Source organism: Osmia lignaria, chromosome 8 (genome assembly GCF_051020975.1).
Source record: "Osmia lignaria lignaria isolate PbOS001 chromosome 8, iyOsmLign1, whole genome shotgun sequence".
Taxonomy (NCBI): domain Eukaryota; kingdom Metazoa; phylum Arthropoda; class Insecta; order Hymenoptera; family Megachilidae; genus Osmia; species Osmia lignaria.
In genome coordinates this window covers 14,500,523-14,519,209 of record NC_135039.1, presented here as the reverse complement: position 1 = coordinate 14,519,209, position 18,687 = coordinate 14,500,523, and the positions used below count along the sequence as shown (strand labels likewise).

General features: G+C 40.2%; 1 protein-coding gene and 1 long non-coding RNA gene across 15 annotated transcripts; one reads left to right on the top strand and one right to left on the bottom strand.

Moving 5' to 3' along the window:
* Window positions 1–1,993: 1,993 nt before the first annotated feature.
* Window positions 1,994–5,081, bottom strand: LOC117606815 (uncharacterized). Of its 7 annotated transcripts, none has more exons than XR_004582068.2 (4): window positions 4,945–5,081; window positions 4,382–4,607; window positions 3,518–4,285; window positions 1,994–3,164 (listed from the first exon to the last, which is right to left on the bottom strand). It is a non-coding gene; the product is annotated as an uncharacterized LOC117606815 (long non-coding RNA). The 7 variants fall into 7 exon arrangements; XR_004582069.2 differs by having other exon boundaries at window positions 1,994–3,889; window positions 4,004–4,285; XR_013062647.1 differs by having other exon boundaries at window positions 1,994–4,298.
* LOC117606813 (muscle LIM protein 1) lies at window positions 5,071–17,535 on the top strand. 8 transcript variants are annotated; one of them, XM_034329748.2, is made up of 9 exons: window positions 5,071–5,230; window positions 7,968–8,092; window positions 9,008–9,170; window positions 12,456–12,582; window positions 14,580–14,676; window positions 15,104–15,188; window positions 16,317–16,613; window positions 16,741–17,061; window positions 17,219–17,535. In XM_034329748.2, the coding sequence occupies exons 2-9, from the start codon at window positions 7,978–7,980 to the stop codon at window positions 17,493–17,495; spliced, it is 1,482 nt and encodes a 493-aa protein (XP_034185639.1). In that variant the 5' UTR covers window positions 5,071–5,230; window positions 7,968–7,977; the 3' UTR covers window positions 17,496–17,535. The 8 variants fall into 8 exon arrangements, 7 of the variants coding, with proteins under 7 accessions (XP_034185639.1, XP_034185638.1, XP_034185643.1 ...); XM_034329747.2 differs by lacking the exons at window positions 14,580–14,676; window positions 15,104–15,188 and adding exons at window positions 13,970–14,066; window positions 15,294–15,381; XM_034329752.2 differs by lacking the exons at window positions 16,741–17,061; window positions 17,219–17,535 and adding an exon at window positions 15,294–15,381 and having other exon boundaries at window positions 16,317–16,458.
* The last annotated feature ends 1,152 nt before the right edge of the window (window positions 17,536–18,687 follow it).

Here is an 18,687-nt window from a genome sequence, read left to right as displayed (position 1 = left end):
ATCCTCTGGTAAATGGGATACATATTTCATAATGATTTATAAACAATCCTAACCTTATTTCCTTTGTATACTAATTATCCTTTTTAATAAAAATGAATCTAATCTAACATACTAGGTTCAAGTTCAACATATACAGTGCTGCCCTCTAGAATGATCCTAAGTTAATTATTAACTTTAGTTCAGGACACCATAGTATCTGACTCCAGCCTAAGTTAACCTAGTGTTTGGTCTAAGTTAGGTCGGTCTAAGTTAAGTTAGTTTAATCTAAGGTATCTTTTGCAATAGTCCTTGGTACGGTCGTGATTAGGTCAGGGTTGGATCCGAATTAGATGTAAATAAAGTCTGACAGGAACCAGTGTGATAAATCTTGAGTACTTAGGGTATTTTTTGCGATAATCCTTGATCCATTCTAAATTCATCAGCCGGTCTTTACTGTTGTTTCTATAATTCAGCTGAAGTTCAAGTTTAATACATATAAGTTAAGACCAACAATTTGCTGTGACCTAGAAGTAAATCACCAATTAATATAAATTAAATGATGAATGAAGAAACAAGGTTTCATCTTTCACATTGGGCATTCCTTAACATCTATTGATCTAATTCTTTGACGACAACAATGGCAATAACAACATCAACTTGATACATATCTTCTAATTCATTGTTTTTATACATGACTGGAAACACATTTTTTAATTTATTGGTTTTAAATTCTAGTAGTTATAAATAGTATGATGATTTTACTTAAGTGAACGACCTACTTATAAAATGTAGCAGCTTGGCACAAGCACAATGGCTCTATCGAGTTCTCAATTGAGTGAGATTAATTAGAAGGATTTTCAAAGTGGTTGTCTAAAGATTGACCACTCTGTTAAAACCTTACAAGTGATTCTACTTATTTCTTTCACCCAATTTGCCACAAGATCGAAATATTTCATTGTCAGACATCTTTACCATGAATCATCTAAAATTTTCCAGCAATTTTTTAATTTTTGAAGCAAAAGAATCAAGTTGATTATGTGGGCATGCCAAGTGTCTGAAAAAGGGTGAACGTAATTCCGTGATCGTTAAAAGTAGAATCAAAGACAATGACTGGTGACAAATTTTGCGTTTCGTAAGCTACCGTGACTCACTAACTGCATCTCGGATAAAACGAGACATTAGTTGGCGACAGAACTTGTCTTCCACGCAAACAATTTACTCGAGCTTTCTTCCTACTTATCCACCCAAATGGTACTATTTATTCCGTTTTGTAATCTGACGTTCTGATATAAAATAAGAGTCGAAGAAAGTATTTTCCTAGGATAAAAAGATAAGATTTCTGGTGGGATTTGGAATGGGCGGAGTCAGGCCCATTTAAGGAGGGGCTAGGCCCATAGTGGGGAGTGTCAGGCCCATTTGAGGAGGAGTCAGACCCACAGTGGGGAGGACCAGGGTCATTTTAAGAGGGGCCAGCGTAATAAAGACAATAATTTTGTAAAATTATAGCGCGAACCTCTTTGAAATAAAAGCGAGATTTTACAATTACTACTTAACCATCGTGCACTCCTCTTGTTAGTTACACCAATAAATCATTGTCAATCAATTCTCTTCTTTTCTTCCTCTGCTCATCTCTTCGTCATTTTCCTTCGACTTCGTTCGGTTCTCGAGCTGAGTCATCGGGCGTGCAAGTGTCTCGAGGGCGTCTGCTAAGTCACATGCTAAATTTGGTTACCTTACCATCGGGATTGTATTACGCGCGTGGGCTTATTCTAATATTTCGGATGGCCGCGATGGCAACTAGGCCGTCCTCTTTCTATACTTATATTTGCTTTCCTGACCACGCTGAGAAATCTCCACGAATGATCAAGAAAGAAGGAAGGAAGTAGTTAAAACCATAGACAGTTTTATTACAGAAAAATTCCAACGGTCTGGAGCTTAACAAAACTTTTCGAAGAGAACTTTGATCCAACTCTAAAAAAGAAACTAGATCACATTTTTCTTTATTTATGTCTTCTAGTGTTTGTAAACAACGGTGTTATTTTTATGCGTGATTTCATAGCTGACAAATTGCTTCGATTTGTCTTTGCACATGTTTGAAAGATTTTACTCATTCTTTTTTTGTTCCTATAGTAATTTTGGTTGCCAGAGTACTAAAATTGTTGATAGAACATATGTTTAATATTATTACCGAGGTTTTTACCAGAAATTACGTACACATTTGGCAGGTCTGGGTCAGGATTCACCTGGCTACCGTTTGGCGGTTGAAGATGGAATTTTATGATTGATGGGGGTGGTGAAAATATTAAATGAATGCTTTTCAAGGGATTACTCGGGCGAGAGCTCTTCCGCGATCATGTAACACCCGCAGCACGGGACGGAAATAATTTCAGGCTACGAAGAAGGGGTGAAGGAGAGAGACGGTCAAGTGGAACGAGTCAAGAATTCTGCATTATGCGCTGCACAAATTCGATTTAATCGCTACTAATAGCTATCTACATGGTTCCTCGTTGTCGTGTAAACTATCATCTCGTTATTGACTTGATCTTTAACGAGATAATTGAAATCTGCATCAGATAATGATCGAACTTGATGCATTACTCAGCTTCTTACGTTAATCCTCGGTGAAAATTAATTAAGATAAAATGTAAATCTAATTAAGCATTTTTAACGTAATTGGAGAATCTGTAAAAGTCTTTTGAGAATAATTACTGAATAAATTACAGGAACCTAACCTAACCTAACCTAGTTTCCAAGGTGGCCTTACCTCCTGAATGCTGCAAAATTTATTCGGATTTCCATTAAAAATTTGTATAAAAGTAATTAGTTAATTTTGAATAATTTTTAAATAGCTTTTTATTCATAATTTTATAAAAAAGTAAATGGAAAGAATGCTGACGGAATTCGATGTGCATCCACCTCGAGATCGTTGCACCCTTTCCGTTAAATATAAATAAAACGACCAGTTTTCCTGGTATCATGAATTTTTAAGCACTTCCTCTTTTGCGGCAGGTTTCGTTATTTTTGACACGAAAGCCACAGCGGTGGATCGAACGGGCACTCATTCTCAGGATCTAATTGAATTCTGGTGTCAATCAAACAGATAATGGCTTCACGATTACGTTTCAGTGTCTCCAGCTAATGTTCTAATTATATGCACGGAATCTCATATATTTCTTATGATCCTTCTGTTAAAATAGAAATAGAGAGAAATCGTACTTGATTCTTGATAGAGCTCTTCACACTATTCCTCTGGTTCATTGAACTTCGCATGAAGGATTATTAAGAAAGAATAACTTTTTATCTTTTAAATAAAAAATTACGAAAAGAAGGAATCAATAATTTCTAGGCAAAAGAATTAAAATTTGCCACAATGGTTTAGGTTAGGTTAAGTGAGGTTAGGTTTGATTCTTGTTGATAGATTATCAAATAAACGTTGGAACTTAGAAGTCTAATACTGTCCAATTTACAAGAAGATATCAAGATTGTCGGGTGGATGGTTTCCAAGCAAAAGGAAGAAAGTTCGAAGAAGGAAGCTCACCACAATGGCCCAAGCACAGTCGGGGCCGCGCAGCATTCGCGTGGGCGTACACACGATCATACATTCGCAGGGAGGTTTTTACATAAAGCCACGTGCACGTATATAAGTCCTTCTAAAAATAGAAATTTGAGCAAGGTGCTATTAATAGTGGATGAGTGTGTTCCCACAGCCGTGGCTTACGGCTCTCACTCGGCTTAGCCCGTTCGTTACCGACAGCTTTTTGGAAAGACCGCCCCTTTTTGCCCTCCTACAACTGACTAACGAAAAGAAATGGAATTCGATCCTTGCACAACTATCTTCTATCCTCGTTTCGTTTCGAAATAAACTGGAACCATCCTCCATTCGTTAATTACCCTGACTTTGCTGTTTGAACTGGTAGGGTTAAAATAGTGGAGGTTAAGTTTATGAAGATCTCTATTTAAAATATGGGATCTGTGTTGAGAAATGTTACTTTATATTTTTATTTAAGAAATGAAGTTGTATTACTTATGTCTGCTATATCATCGATTTTGATCGATGGACCACCAATGTTGAATCAGTGTTAACCTAGAAAACATTATCGTATCGCGTTGCCGTTCATCGCGGATGCCATTATGCTCCGGGAGTTAGTCCAAAATGTATGAGTAATAAATTTATTTCGGTGTGTCTTCGCTGGTTCATCGCTCAGAAAACACATTTCCCTCTGTAGTAGAATGTAAACGAATACCGAAGTGCCATATCGCGATCAGGTTGATTCATGACAGTATTGACAGATGTTGGCCAGTTCCCCTTAAAATATCTCCTTTTAATTGACAACATGTCTTCTCGTTAAAAAAATTGAAAAATTGAAATGAAAAATTGTTTATCTATGATAAAATAATTTACCAAATTATAAGAACCTCAGGGATCATCTTTACCAATCATACTAAACTTTAGTAATCAATTCCACAAATTTCAAGGTTTCACTGTGCTACTTTACAAGAACTTCAAACATCCTCATACCAAGTTCACCAAAGTTTGCTAATTAATCATACAAACTTGAAGGATTAGCTGTGCTGCATCACAAGAACTTCAAGGATCACTCTTGCCAAGTATACCAAATTTTGTTAACCTGTAACACAAAAGGACCTATACTAAATGTCAAAATAGGTACATACATATGCTTAAACGGTCAGCCTACAATGTTAAGTCTCTGAGGATCACTCATACCAAATTACAAAATCCTCCTACCCCAAATTTTACTTATCAATTACACAGACCTCTGGGCTAACCGTATACCAAATATAAGAGCTTCAAGGATCACTCATCCGAAATTTTACTTATCAGCTACACAGACCTCCAATGATACCAAATTCAAAGGACCAGATACACAAACTTGAAAGACCAGTTGTAGGGAGTCCAAAGGATCAGGAGTGTGAAGGATTCGTTATCGAGAACCCGGTAGTCACCTCGCTATCCAGTAGCCATCTCAAAGTATAGTGTAACACCCCCGCTAGATGGAAGGCGGCTTGTACTCCCTCTGCCACCGCGACGTTGTCGTCAACAGCACTGACGTTCCGATGCACACGTGCCGTGTGCAAACCCCTGGCTATGACTAGGACGGTCACGACGCGAGAACAGCCATTCGAATCCAGTATTAGTGCGGTGTAGAGTGCTTCTCGGTGTTTTTTCATCGTCACGCCTGTCTCCTACCCGAGTTTCCATTTTCACCCGTGACTTCGACCGATAACGGTGGTGAGTACCAAGACATCAGTGTCCGTGATCATGGGAGGCCTATCTTCATACCACTGTCTCAGCTACTTTCAGGACCTAAGGATTTTTAATTTCAAATTTCAAATAGTGAAGGGAGCAGTTTTTTCCTTGCAACTAACTGTTGGTCCCTATGCTTTGAATCCTTGATGACATGATGGTCGATCTGAGACTTCCGAGCATAGCCCAAAGCAGGATAGTGGCATTTTTAGGGCAGTTGATTATAATAATTAAGTTTGATACATTTTGACTTGATAGAATATTGAAAATGAGGACTGGTGATTGTTTGAAGTGGGTTGTCCTAAGGAATTGGCTTTTAGGTTAGAGGGAGCAAGGTATATTTTGGGGATACATTTTGCTTTCATAATTGCTTTTGAAAAATGGTTTAGGAGAAGAAACAAATATGATCGTTGTTTTGACAATAAAAGGAAAAAGTTTCAGTTCAGATGAGTGGAATTCGTGTTCGCTGAAAAGCCATGAAATTTGAGACGGACTAGATTTAGTACCCACGAGGGTGGCACAGCATTCTTGCACTGTTGTGATGTAATGCTTTCTCTTCCCTCTACTTAGTCGAAAGATCGAGGAATCATACAATTTGTTAAAGAACATGTAGCTTCAAATAAAAATTTTCATTGATTTTTCTAAAGCATGAAGCCACGTGCCAACAAATTTTAGTTTTTCATATAGAATTGTTATTGTTTAACTTCCAACATTAATTACGTGATGCTCTGTATCTTCAATATTATTTTTCCACCGTATGAGTCATATAGATTTTATAGAAAGCTAAATAAAACACAGGTGATGATAAGTCCAAGGGTCTTAATTGCAGGTGCTGCCCTCTAGGTTAGCCCTACACCAGTAGTGTTATGGGGTGCACTGGACCCTATACTTCCTACATATTAGGAATTTATAAATACCACTAAAATTAAATTTGCAAGTAGTCATCCCAAATGGAAGGCCTTTCTTATCTTGTGCCATACCAGCTAAGGCTGCTTCTATTATAGCACCCCTGTAACCATACCCCTATAGCTATAGTCCAACATCACACGTTGATGGGGTAAGAAAACCTACTTAAAAACGACACGAGGATGTGCAGGTTTCGAAGGTAGGGGTAATGGCGACCGCGTTGTGGAGAATCTAGCACCTTCCCTAATACGGCCTCGCGGTCCGCCTCGCGTCTGCACGGATATAGAATCCTCCGTCTCTCTTGCTGCTCTCTCCGGGTCTCTCTAGCCTCTCTACTAATACCGTTGCCACTATAGACGGTTCCAAAAGACGTGCGAACAAATGTTCTCCAACAATTTTGATAAGGACATTGTTTGGGCCAGTAGGGTACTTTGGTGTTTAAGATGACTCCATGTTGCTGTTGTTGTTGTTTAGAGCGACCATTTTGGTATTACCATTTTCATGGCCTTAAGGTCCAAAATGATCAATTTTTTAAATTAAAAGAAGAATAGCAAGTGAAGGAAGTTCCAATCTGATATAATATTTTTAGGTTAGGCTCAATTTGCCAATATTTATGATGAATTGCTCTCCATTCATATAAAAGTCTAAAATTTGATCGACTTCAAGATTCACAAGGACAATTCAAGTCTCGTGTTACTATTACTCTCATTGTAGATTAATAAGCCTCCATGAGAGTATTATTAATGAGGATTAAAGAATCTGACGTTTGAACAGAATTAGCAGAATTGTCATGGCTCCATTAGTGACCAGTATCTTCTAAATGTTAATATAAAACATATGGTCCTCTGTTGAAATTATATTTATGTAAATGAATTTGAAGTTGAACGTAAGCTCTTCAGCTTTTCCTCGAGTCTCTGATTTCCTGTTGGTGTTTGTGACCGAGCACACATGTCGGCTTCAAACTTGTCCCAAAAATAGATTCGTTCACCGGCAGTAGGGCGGAGGCTGAAATTGTTTACGTTCCTCGTGGTACGGTTAAGTAATCGCCTGTTGAATTATCGCTGTTGCGATGTGAATCCTTGTTTATACACCTCTGGCCACATTGAATTTTGAATCAGTTGTTTAACATTAACTGGCGGTACATACCACACCCTGCCATTGTTTAGACAGAAGGAAGTTAGGTTATTGTTTTAAGTGAACCTAACCTTATTGATGTTAGGCTATATTCTTATATATTTCTGGAAAATATCCTTCGGCTTTAGCTATGATTTTAATTACTCTTCTATGTTCTATGAACCTTTAATACCTGATGTCTGTGCCTGATGCACCCCTTTCATCTTCTTTGATGAAGGCAATTGATGACCTTTCGATATATATTGGGTGGTGATGTGAATTGGCATGGAGACGTAGCTTGGATTAGGTTAGGTCCATATGTGAATTGGCCTGAGTTACATTAAGCAACAGTTATCTTAAGTTTAGTCGTGATTAAGGATTTACGAAATATTCATTGTAATTTTATCTTAGAAAATGAGGAAGAAAATTTGTTATAAATTTTCAATTGTCAGTCATTCATGGGGTCTGAATGAGACGTGATTGATAGAATTTGCGAAAATCTTGAAGGATCTTCTAAGAATAGGGATGCATTAATCATTGTGATTTTAATTGAATTCTGAGGTGTACAATGGATTTGTGCAAAAATACTAACATTTGTCAGAGGACAATTGAATAATCACTTGATTCACCATTGATCATTTCAAGATTATTTCATTTAATGTTGATTCTAATAATAATATATGTTTCTCTTTCTCTTTTTCAGTATAAACAAAATGCCTTTCAAACCAGTAGAGCACCCTAAGTGTCCCAAATGCGGCAAATCCGTATACGCCGCGGAAGAACGAGTTGCCGGAGGACTGAAATGGCACAAGATGTGCTTCAAGTGTGGTAAGTGTTTGCATTTAAGTGTTACATACTACCTGAATTTCACGTTACGTATTTTCTTACATCTTATAATTCGATGAACGTGATCCATATTAGGTTAGGAATTATCGTAGAAATGCTGCTATTAATTAATTACATTATTAAATAAATTTTGACTTTTTTTGGACTTGGAATATTTAATGAACATTTCTTATAGATTTTTATGTGTTGAATGCGGGTTTGAAAACCATTTTTCATCAACACTTACGCCTAACCTAATTCAATGTAGGAGATCCTAGACGAAAAAATAGGAAGACAAACATGAAAGATAATCCAATTTTTTTTTCTTATTCATAAACGAATCAATATACAATGTTTCCAGAAGAAATTTATTAATCATTTGATTACGTTCGTCGTCGGTAGCAGGTAAAACGAGTTATCTCGTTGCGCAAAAACACCATCGGCCATTTTTAAATTTAGACGACCCTATAAATAAATTATATGCCAGTCCCGGATGGTTTGTCTTGGCCTTAATTAGTTTTGTATGCTAGCCAGCGATCAATTGGAACCACCCAGCGTCGTAGCTAAGGGTGCAACGACCCTGTACGAACTCGCTGAAAACTCTTTGACTTTCGCTCGAAATAAGAAATTTTGTAAAGTATTCAATTCGTGATTTCAGTAACCATATCAGTATAAATCTGGCATGACCCTTTTGAGATGAATTTTCTTCAAAATAATTTTTAATTTTTTAAGGCTGAGGTTCTCGAAAATTAAATGAATTAGATACGAACAAATAGTTACCATTATTTTTTTATGATGCACATGGAAGTCATTGTTCTTCCTCTACGTCGCCTTTCTCCATAGGGAAGGCTGGCGTGTGGGGAATTGACACCAGGGTCACAAAGACCAGAGCCAAAGAATCGTGTGTTTGTCTTCCAGGTCTGTGCGGCAAACTTCTTGACTCGACAAACTGCTCCGAGCACGAGGGAGAGCTGTTTTGCAAAGTGTGCCATGGCCGCAAGTTCGGCCCTAAAGGATACGGCTTCGGTGGTGGCGCTGGTTGCCTGTCCATGGATCAGGGCGAACACTTGAAAAGTAGCGAGTGAGTGCACCTGCCGTCGTCCATCTCCCTCCTCTTCTCACCCACACCTCGAAAAACTACTTACCCTTGATCCTGAACCCCAAACCCTGTCCCTCTGTTGTTAACCAAGAGAACGAATGAAATAGACCAACGAAATCGACCGTCGAATCAACCAGACAGCCTACAGATCCAACAGCATGATCCTCTTCTTGACAAATCGTGCCCTGAAGAATGAACCTGGATGGAACAGCAGCCCTTCTGAGTGGATCATAACGTCTTCGTGCACGTGTACACAACAATCACGACCGTGTCAGATTGTCCACTTGATCCTAAGCCCAAAATCTCTGTAGTCCTGTTTCTGTTTTCGAAATTCTGTCTCCCCTGTTCCTATTGGAGTTGGAGGCTCGTGTTTAAACGAGCCGGCATTTCACCTTTTCTTATTTTCTGTTCGTTATGTTGTGAATTTCAACCTCCTTGTAGCCCACTTGCCTGCAACCTAACCTATAACCTAACCCCCCTTCCTTTCGTCGTCCATCGGCACCGACAACGATGATGGTGATGGTGATGATGATGATGATGATGATGTTACGACGACGACGACGCGACGTTTATTATAATGATAATTAACTGTGTTTTAATCTAGTTCGACTGTCTCTCTCGTTTTTTTGTCACGTTTAACTTCCCGTTTCTGTTTCTTCTTTTCGTTTTCTGAGTCTCTTTTACGTTTCGTTCCGTTGTCTTTCTTATAATTGTTTCTCTTCCTTAATTTTCTTTGTCCGTGCCGGATCGAATACTTTTCTCTTCGATCGTGTATATGCATATATATACACACGCACGTCACGCGAATATATACATATGTATATACTTGTTCTTCCTTTTATTTTATTTTTTCTTTAATGCGATTACATTACATATTACGCTAGTTTATAGAATCATTTGTACCATCTGTAATAAGTGCCATTAAAAGACGAAAAAAGGGAAAGAAAAAAAAAACAGAAGGTTCCTGGTGTTCTTCATTGACACTGTACTGCTTCGCGAATTACGAACGCATTTACGGTTGGACAAAAATGTTCTTGCCATTCTTTCTAACAAACATACTGGATCAGTTTCTCGATAGTAAAATTACTATGGTACAGATGAGGAAGATTTTGGTTGACGGGTTCGTTGTGTCGAAAACATTTTTGACCCACTGTACATGCATACACAACCTGCTTCGATATGTACACGGGTGCACGAAGATATTCGAACAATTCTAATCCTTTATCCAAAAGATGTACCTCCATCTTACCTGTAACACATATTTTACAACTATCCTCTTTTGAGGTTAGGTTTGCTCGAGGGCTTATGGTGGTGTTCCCATTTGGGTAGATTATCCTTAACTAATTCTTACAATTAAGAATTAATTTAAAAACTTTTTAGAAGTGTAAAAGTACTCAGGATCATATTAGAATCAAAGATGGCCTCAGATCCCTAACCTAACTGCCTACCTGCCTCGAACAAATTTAACTATTAAAATCAAATATTTTTGTTGTGTCATTTTTGGTTCGACTACACAAGCTGTGGTTCGAACACTTCCTATGCACCGGTGTACATACATGTAGATACGTATGTATATATATTTATATCTATAACCCAAAAAAAGAAGAAAAAAATAGAAAACAGAGAATAATAGAAAAAAGTGCACGAAATTTCGGCCTGGCGTCGCAAAACAGAGGAAAAGGAGAGCGTACCAAGCGCAAGGTTCATGGATGAACCTGCCAGGCCGTCCGTTAACCTGCACCCAGTTTCCCCGAAACCCTGGACCCCTTTCGTAAAGAAAGAAAGCACGTCAAATCGAAAAAAAAAAAGAAAAGAATATTATATGTACACCTTAAACTACCCCCGCCAGCCCCGTCGAGTGCGAGCCAACCGGAGGCCCATTGAACAATATATGTTGTCACTTTATCACGAGCCTGCGCGCACCCCTCGTGATAAAGGGAACTATCGAGTAACAAAATCAAAATGGTGAGCACCGAGTCTGATTCCGCCTCTTTCTTTCTATCTATCTCTATTCTCTCTCTATATCTGCCTATGTCTCTTATTTTGCCTTATACATTCTCGTGAACGACCAAAGAAACGAGCTTATTTCTTCATTTTTTTTTCTTCGATATTTTTCTTTTTACTTTTTTTTCTTTTTTGGTCTTCTCCGTTTTTTTTTTTACTCCATCACTCTTTCTCTTTCTCTCTCTCTACGATTTATCGATCCGCACACCTGCACGGCCTCTCGTACCTTTTATTTATTTTTCTTATCGAAACACACACGTAACCCCGTAACCTTGCTAACACGTTAACTCGTTGGGTGCTTCATAGGGTTGTTAGAGCGCTCGCTTGGTGTAGAAATGAATTATGTACGTAGATGAGTAGAAGCTTTTGTCTGTAAGGCTTCCACGATCGGTATCGAATCACTTTTGATTTTGATTTTTAATTGGCTACTATTTGTTCCGCACCTACTTTTTTTTGTAATAAGACTTTCTTTCTTTTCTACACTTTCTTCCTCGGCTTACTTCCGTTAGCACCCTCTACCATTGCCACGTACTACACGACAAGCCCATATCCCATGTGCTCCCTCCTATTCTTTCACGCTCTGTCCTCACTTGTTTCTTTTCTTTTCTTTTATTTTCACTCGAGTAAAATTGTATTATTGTTTAGTTTTCTTGTCAACACACGTACACGCGCGCACACATACACGTACACACACGTTATCCGCTTCTTGGCTCTCCTCTCGGGGCTCGGCGGAAGCCACTTTTGCGTGGTTGCAAAGGGGAAAGGGGATACTAACCTAATACTAACATGTGCCTAACACGCTAACCGTCGGGTTGTTATTTCTGTGACGGGTTTCTGGTAATCATTTGTTCGACCAGTGAACCGATCGTAGAAACGGGTTTTGAATGTCCCGCCTCGACGTGTTCGCCGCTCGACTTTCCTTCTTCTTTTTTTGCAGTGGTGTTTTTTTTTTTGTTCATTTGTATTCTGTATTATCCGCTTGGTCCCTGGTGATTTCCAGCCCTACGTGTCCAACGGCCCCTGTCTTCGTTCATCTTCGAGAAACTGTTTAAAAACTCCTCAAAAACTTTTCAGTAGAAAATCTACCGAAAGCCTCCAACAAATTTAACTATGAAAATATTTGTCCAGTGTCTGTATCGTCCTGAAATTTGTTCATTTCGTTGAGGGGCTGTGGTTCACTGCTGTTGGGAATCCCCAGCAGCTCGACCACACACGCTAACCGTACGACTGACAATCCGATCTCTACAAAGGACGCATTTTTAGGGAATTATCGAGAGGATCGAACGCTGTTCTGGAATCACGAGCGATCGCTAAGGCGCCGGAAGGAGAGGGCTGCCCTCGATGCGGAGGATACGTGTACGCAGCTGAGCAGATGCTGGCTCGAGGAAGGGTGAGTTTTCCTCGAAAGACGGTCACTTACGACCGCATCATTGCGTGCAGTAGAGTAAAACACCTTGGTGCCGCGATTTGTCACGCCTGAGAACAATGTTCACGTTACGTCCGGAAGATGGTGGTAGAAGCGCCGGCTCCTATTTTCGTCACGGAAACTTGATACTTCATACGGGTTACGAAATATTCGGGTTATTAATTATTAAGACGGTAGCTTGTTGAATTTTCTTCGATATATTGCGATTGCTCATGGCTAATCTTATCCGCGGACGTTTTAGAAGAGGGAACTGAAGTAAACTAGCTGATCCCACTGCTCTTCATAAAGCTGGATTAAATTTTCTATTATCATTTGATGAATTGCAGTGCAAATATTGGTTAAATTCATTAAAAATAAGATTGTCATATGAAGGTTGTTTTTGAAGGAACAGTGAAAGCAAGAGACAGAGTCGCGAATAATATTCGAGGGTGGCCTCGCGTAATTCGATGCTAAAATTGACCAGACCACCTGGCTGACACAGTGCCAATGGCTCATGGACCGTAAAGTATCCTCCGTAATCTTACCGTATGATGAAACCGGTACATTTCATAACAATGTGGGGAAAAAAAGCCCTAGCTCAGTGGAGAATGAGCGGCGGGATCGTAGCTTGTTGCCGTTGGTGCCGGCCCAGAAACTTTTCCTGTCTTTATAGAGCTTGGCAGCTAACCAACTGGCCGAGCGGACATGCTTCGATGTTGGAAAATAACTTGGAACCGAGTATCGTATTCGAGGATTAAACCGATGGAGGCTAATTGCCCTTCTTAGGCCGCTGCCAATCTGTCCTGACGTTGAATAGAAGCATCTCAAAGCGAACATATAGGTTAGGATCGCAAAGATGACTCATAGTACAAAAATGAACTGAAAAACGTCGAGTATCTTCGTGTTCGAGGGCGAAACTTGTTGAATTCAAAATAAATTGGCATACGTAATCGTTAAAAGTGAAAATATGAGATATGAAATCCATTATGTTCACGGTTAACCTAGGGATACCACGGACGCTGGCCAATTGGAATGACCCCAAGTTACGACGAGCTGTTTTTTTCGGTATACGCGAAACAAATCGCCATGATCTTTCTGTCTGGTTCGTTTTCAAGATCATACAGAAAGTTTGATGAACTCTGGTTAAGTATGCCGGGTGTTTTGTTTGAATCAATCGATAAAAGTTAATTTATATAATTTGAGGTTTTTCCAAAAATAATTTCAAGCATAATTGAATAATCATGATGGATAGATTTAAAAATGACACTCGGTATATAAGATGGTCGCGGCACCAAGACCCTTCACAGATTATCGCGAGAAGAATTCGCCTATTACCGGGCACACCATGGTTATTCCTGCTTCTTGTGATTAGGCTTACCATAAGTCATGCTACAAGTGCAAAGTCTGTCAACGGTCTCTGGACTCGACGCTTCATTGCGATGGTCCCGATCGCGAAATATATTGTCGAGGTATCTCTTTTTGCAATCCAAAAAGTCTCTCTATTTTTTCACGGATTTTTGTGTCCCCCCAACCCCTTCATGATGGTCCAACAGCTAGTTAACACTGTTTGTTCGTTCAGAGAAAAAAAAGGAAATGATAATTCTTTTGTACACACTGGCGCAAAGTGTTGCATAAATTGTCGCACAATTCCTGGATCATAGGGATTATTAATTCCCCTTAAGATTGCCTATATTTTTTTTATTCGAACTTCGTGAGTGTTGGTCCTTGTGTCCCATATTTTTGTGTCCACAGGTGTAGAGTAGCATTAGTGGGGCAGTCGTACCGTGATACAAAACTTATTTTCAGTCCTTGTAATTATGATACATTGGGAATAATGCCTTTCTGAAAATAAGACCTATCGGAGTAATAGCACTTGAGGAAACTGATCTCGGGAATAACTATGTATAATAGAACGTAAGACTCGTTAAGAATCCTCTGAAAACTGTTGGTGACTAACACTCGTCCCTTTGTGTCCCACGCAGCAATGGCACAGGGAATGTTTTAAATGTGCCAACTGCAACAAGAGATTAGATTCCGTCAACTGCTGCGAAGGTCCTGACAAGGACATCTATTGCAAAGGTGAGGTAACCGAGGGTTTATAAAGCAGAGGCATAACGTACTGGACGTGTTCAGAAGAGTTGTAAAAGTGGTATAAAAATCAGAACCATTCCAGTTATTATTATAAAATTGTCATATATAACAGTTACATTGTGTTTAGAACCCAAAAAGCTCAATGAAGTAGCGTAGGTTACGTTAGGTGCACCAGTTGCTCCACCCTGTGGCGCCATCTGTTGGGGAAATCAAAAGTATAAATTATGGTTGAAGATTATTTTGACTGCAATTTTTAAAACTTCCAAATCGACCCATTTATTGATCCTCCTTGTAAAATTAAAAAAAAAAATAGTAAAGAAAATAGTTAGGACACGTCCAGACACGTGGTGCCCTGCGTAGACGTCAGGCAACCAGGCCAAAACGACCAGATTCCTTTAACTGATGTTCTCTGCAGTATGCTACGGAAAGAGATTCGGACCGAAGGGTTATGGCTACGGCCAGGGTGGTGGCGCCCTACAAAGCGACTGCTACGCCAATGGGTGGGTTTTCAGAGCCGAGATTGAGACGGGAACACGCGAGAGATATATCCCGCCTCGGCTTCTACACTCTCTCACTATAATATGATGCGCTTGTCTGCTTAACAGCTTGCTATCCGAAGAAATTCGGTCCGCGAGGTATTGGCCATGCTGGGGTTATGTGGATCGGGCTGCAGTGCGATATTGAGGACGAGGGGTACGCGACCCCATAGTTATACTATTCCGTAATTCGCCACTTAACGTGTGTGTCCGTCTGTACCCCATCGATCTTCATAAAGAGCCAAGGATATCGATTGGGCTCCATTTAACCCCAAAGAAAAACCAGTCTATGAATGAAAGAACGAACAAATGGACGTTTGTGTCTTTATACACAAGTGCAGTAGAATTTCGATAATTGTACACTTGGAATCATTGTTTTCGTTTTTACCGACTGTCGGTAAAGAATGCGATGGACCAGAGGTCCGCCAGCAAGTATCGACGTTCTACTGTCCACACGAGTCGACGCCTTAACGCTTTGCGCTATTACTCACCCTCACTACTCTCTTGCAGCAATTCAATCGCTTCAGAGTGTCGAGTTACTAATTGTAATTAATTATTTCAACGCTCCTGGAGTTAGTTATCTTCACTTGCTGAAAGATTTCTTAAGGAAATTTGCAAATAACTCTGTTCCCTAGTTTTCGAGCATGACCCTTATTACTATGAAGCTGATTACATTGAATCTTGAGTTAAATTGTTGCATATTCAATCTTTGCGGATGATTAAATAACGTAGAGTTTTAAATAAAAATAAAATTTTGTTTCAATTCACCGGTAGGTCTCGTCCGCAAGGGGTTGAATCTACCACATGAAATAATTAACTCTGATCAATGCACCCTTTGTAGTTCAAACATCCCCTAATGCATTTGAATAAAGCATGAGCTTGTTTTTCAAAATTTGTGCCTACCCAATCTATCAAGTCGCCCAAATGAAAACCAATAGCAAAATAAAAAGAATTATCTTATAGTCCTTGATAAAAATAATGAAATTTCAATATCTGGTAGTTGCTTACGTCATTCGAGTGACTTGAAATTGGATGACATTTTCCAAGGACTGAAAGAATTGAAGGATAAGGTTGGTGATCTTTTGAATATAGTGAGGCGGCTCCCCGTACCACCGTGATCGACACCGCCATAATCAAGGCTCCCCCAGGCAAGGGTTGTCCACGCTGTGGTGGCGTGGTGTTCGCTGCTGAACAAGTGTTGGCAAAGGGTCGCGAGTGGCACAGGAAGTGCTACAAGTGTCACGACTGCACCAAAACTCTTGACTCCATCATCGCCTGCGACGGCCCCGACAAAGATGTCTACTGCAAGACCTGCTACGGAAAGAAATGGGGACCGCATGGATATGGATTCGCATGCGGATCAGGCTTCTTACAAACTGATGGTTTAACGTTAGTAAATTCTTCGACTTCCATTATTTGTCAAGCCTCATAGAAGACACATAGGTCCTAAGATGTTCAAAACAGAAATTTTGTTTAATTCTTTAAAGCAAGAAGCTCAAAGCGATGTTTCTTTCAGGGAGGAAGAAATCTCAGCCAGCCGACCATTCTACAATCCCGACACGACCTCGATCAAGGCACCAGCTGGACAGGGCTGCCCTCGCTGCGGTGGCATGGTATTCGCTGCTGAACAACAGCTTGCCAAAGGCACCATGTGGCACAAGAAATGCTTCAATTGTGCAGAATGCCACCGACCGTTGGACTCCATGCTGGCTTGCGATGGACCTGACAAGGAGATCCACTGTCGATCTTGCTATAGTAAACTTTTTGGACCCAAAGGATTCGGATTCGGACACGCTCCGACTCTTGTCTCGACGAATGGAGATCATGCTCCCTCATAGTAAGTTCAATAGAACAAAACCTTATGGCTTTCTTACCATCAAAGCGCCTGCCCATAACAGTTATGTCTTGAGGCGCCATCTGGAAACTTAAAATGCAACTAGTGGCTGTAATTGGAGGTTAGACACTTTAAGATCAAAGAATCTTGTCTGTTTCAGCATCGATTCAAAGCCTCAAGTTGGTCAGAAGCGGAACGACGGACACGGATGTGCGCGTTGTGGCTATCCGGTGTACGCTGCCGAACAGATGATCTCGAAGAACCGCGTGTGGCACAAGCGTTGCTTCAGCTGCGCCGAGTGCCATCGTTCGTTAGACTCGACGAATCTGAATGACGGCCCGGACGGGGACATCTACTGTCGCGGTTGTTACGGCCGAAATTTCGGGCCCAAGGGTGTGGGCTTCGGCATGGGCGCAGGCACCCTGACGATGGCCTAACTGACCAGACTTGCGAACCAGTCTTATATATATATACGAATTTAAATATAAACGCAAAAGTTAAATTATATCCGGATAGGTATGCGTGCAAACGAACGGTGACCGTTCGTATTAACATGGTCGATCGTTCGTTCGCGCGTATCGCCATAATTGTATATGTATATGTATATGTATAGGCGCCTGACTTCCTCGACTAACACCGAGACCAAAAGTGACGAAGAAAATACGCTGCTCCGTACATTGGATAAAAAATTCGTTTCTCTTTTCGCTAAACGACCGCAACGCGCAACACCGATCCGAACGCGTGCGCGCCAACGACCGAGACGCAAACCGATCACGATCAACGATCGTGAAGTAAGTGACAAATCGATTTTTGTTACTTTTTCTATGGCGACTATCCGCGAAACGCATGTTCCGGACCCCTTAGTCCCCCGGAGACTTACGGATCGAGATCTTGGGACGTCTTCAATTACCACGCGAAGAAATCGAAGGTGAACTGGATCCCTATGTATCCAGGGGACTAGGGGCACGAGCAACATACAGTACAAACGGAAAATTAGTGATGGGCAACGAATTTTTAACGATTCGATCACTGATAAATTTTTTATCACTTTGATTCGATATTGAAGATTTTTGAGAAATTTTAATATTCTAAACTAACGATTTAAAGGTCTTCGAAGTCTTGATACGAAGGTGTGTTCGTTTTTCTCAAGATTTCCAAGACTTTTGAAAAATTTCCAAAATTTCATACCCTCGAACGAAACTCGAAGCGATCATCGGCCCGTCGCTGCTCGAAACGCGATCAGGAGCAACGATGTAACGACAACGAATAAAAAAGAAACATATAGACGAAAAGAATGCAATAGATGCGAAGAACGATTATTTTCAATAAATGTATATTTCGAAAAGGAACGAACGGAAATTGTGGGCTATGGGTTGGGCTGGGTTGTGGACCTGTTTGAAAAGGGAAGCGACGAACATCGTGTCTCGACGGCACTCGACATTCCATTTGTCAGATCGAAGACGCGTCGAAGGAAAAGTCATCGTTCGGGAAAATAATGATGCAAATGATGTGCCTCGCGCGCTCAGCAATCGCCCGAAGCATTTACTATATAAAAATAGTTTCAATATCGACGGCGCACACACACACACAGTAAGAGATAACGTGCTCGTTAGGTTCTAACCCTTAAAC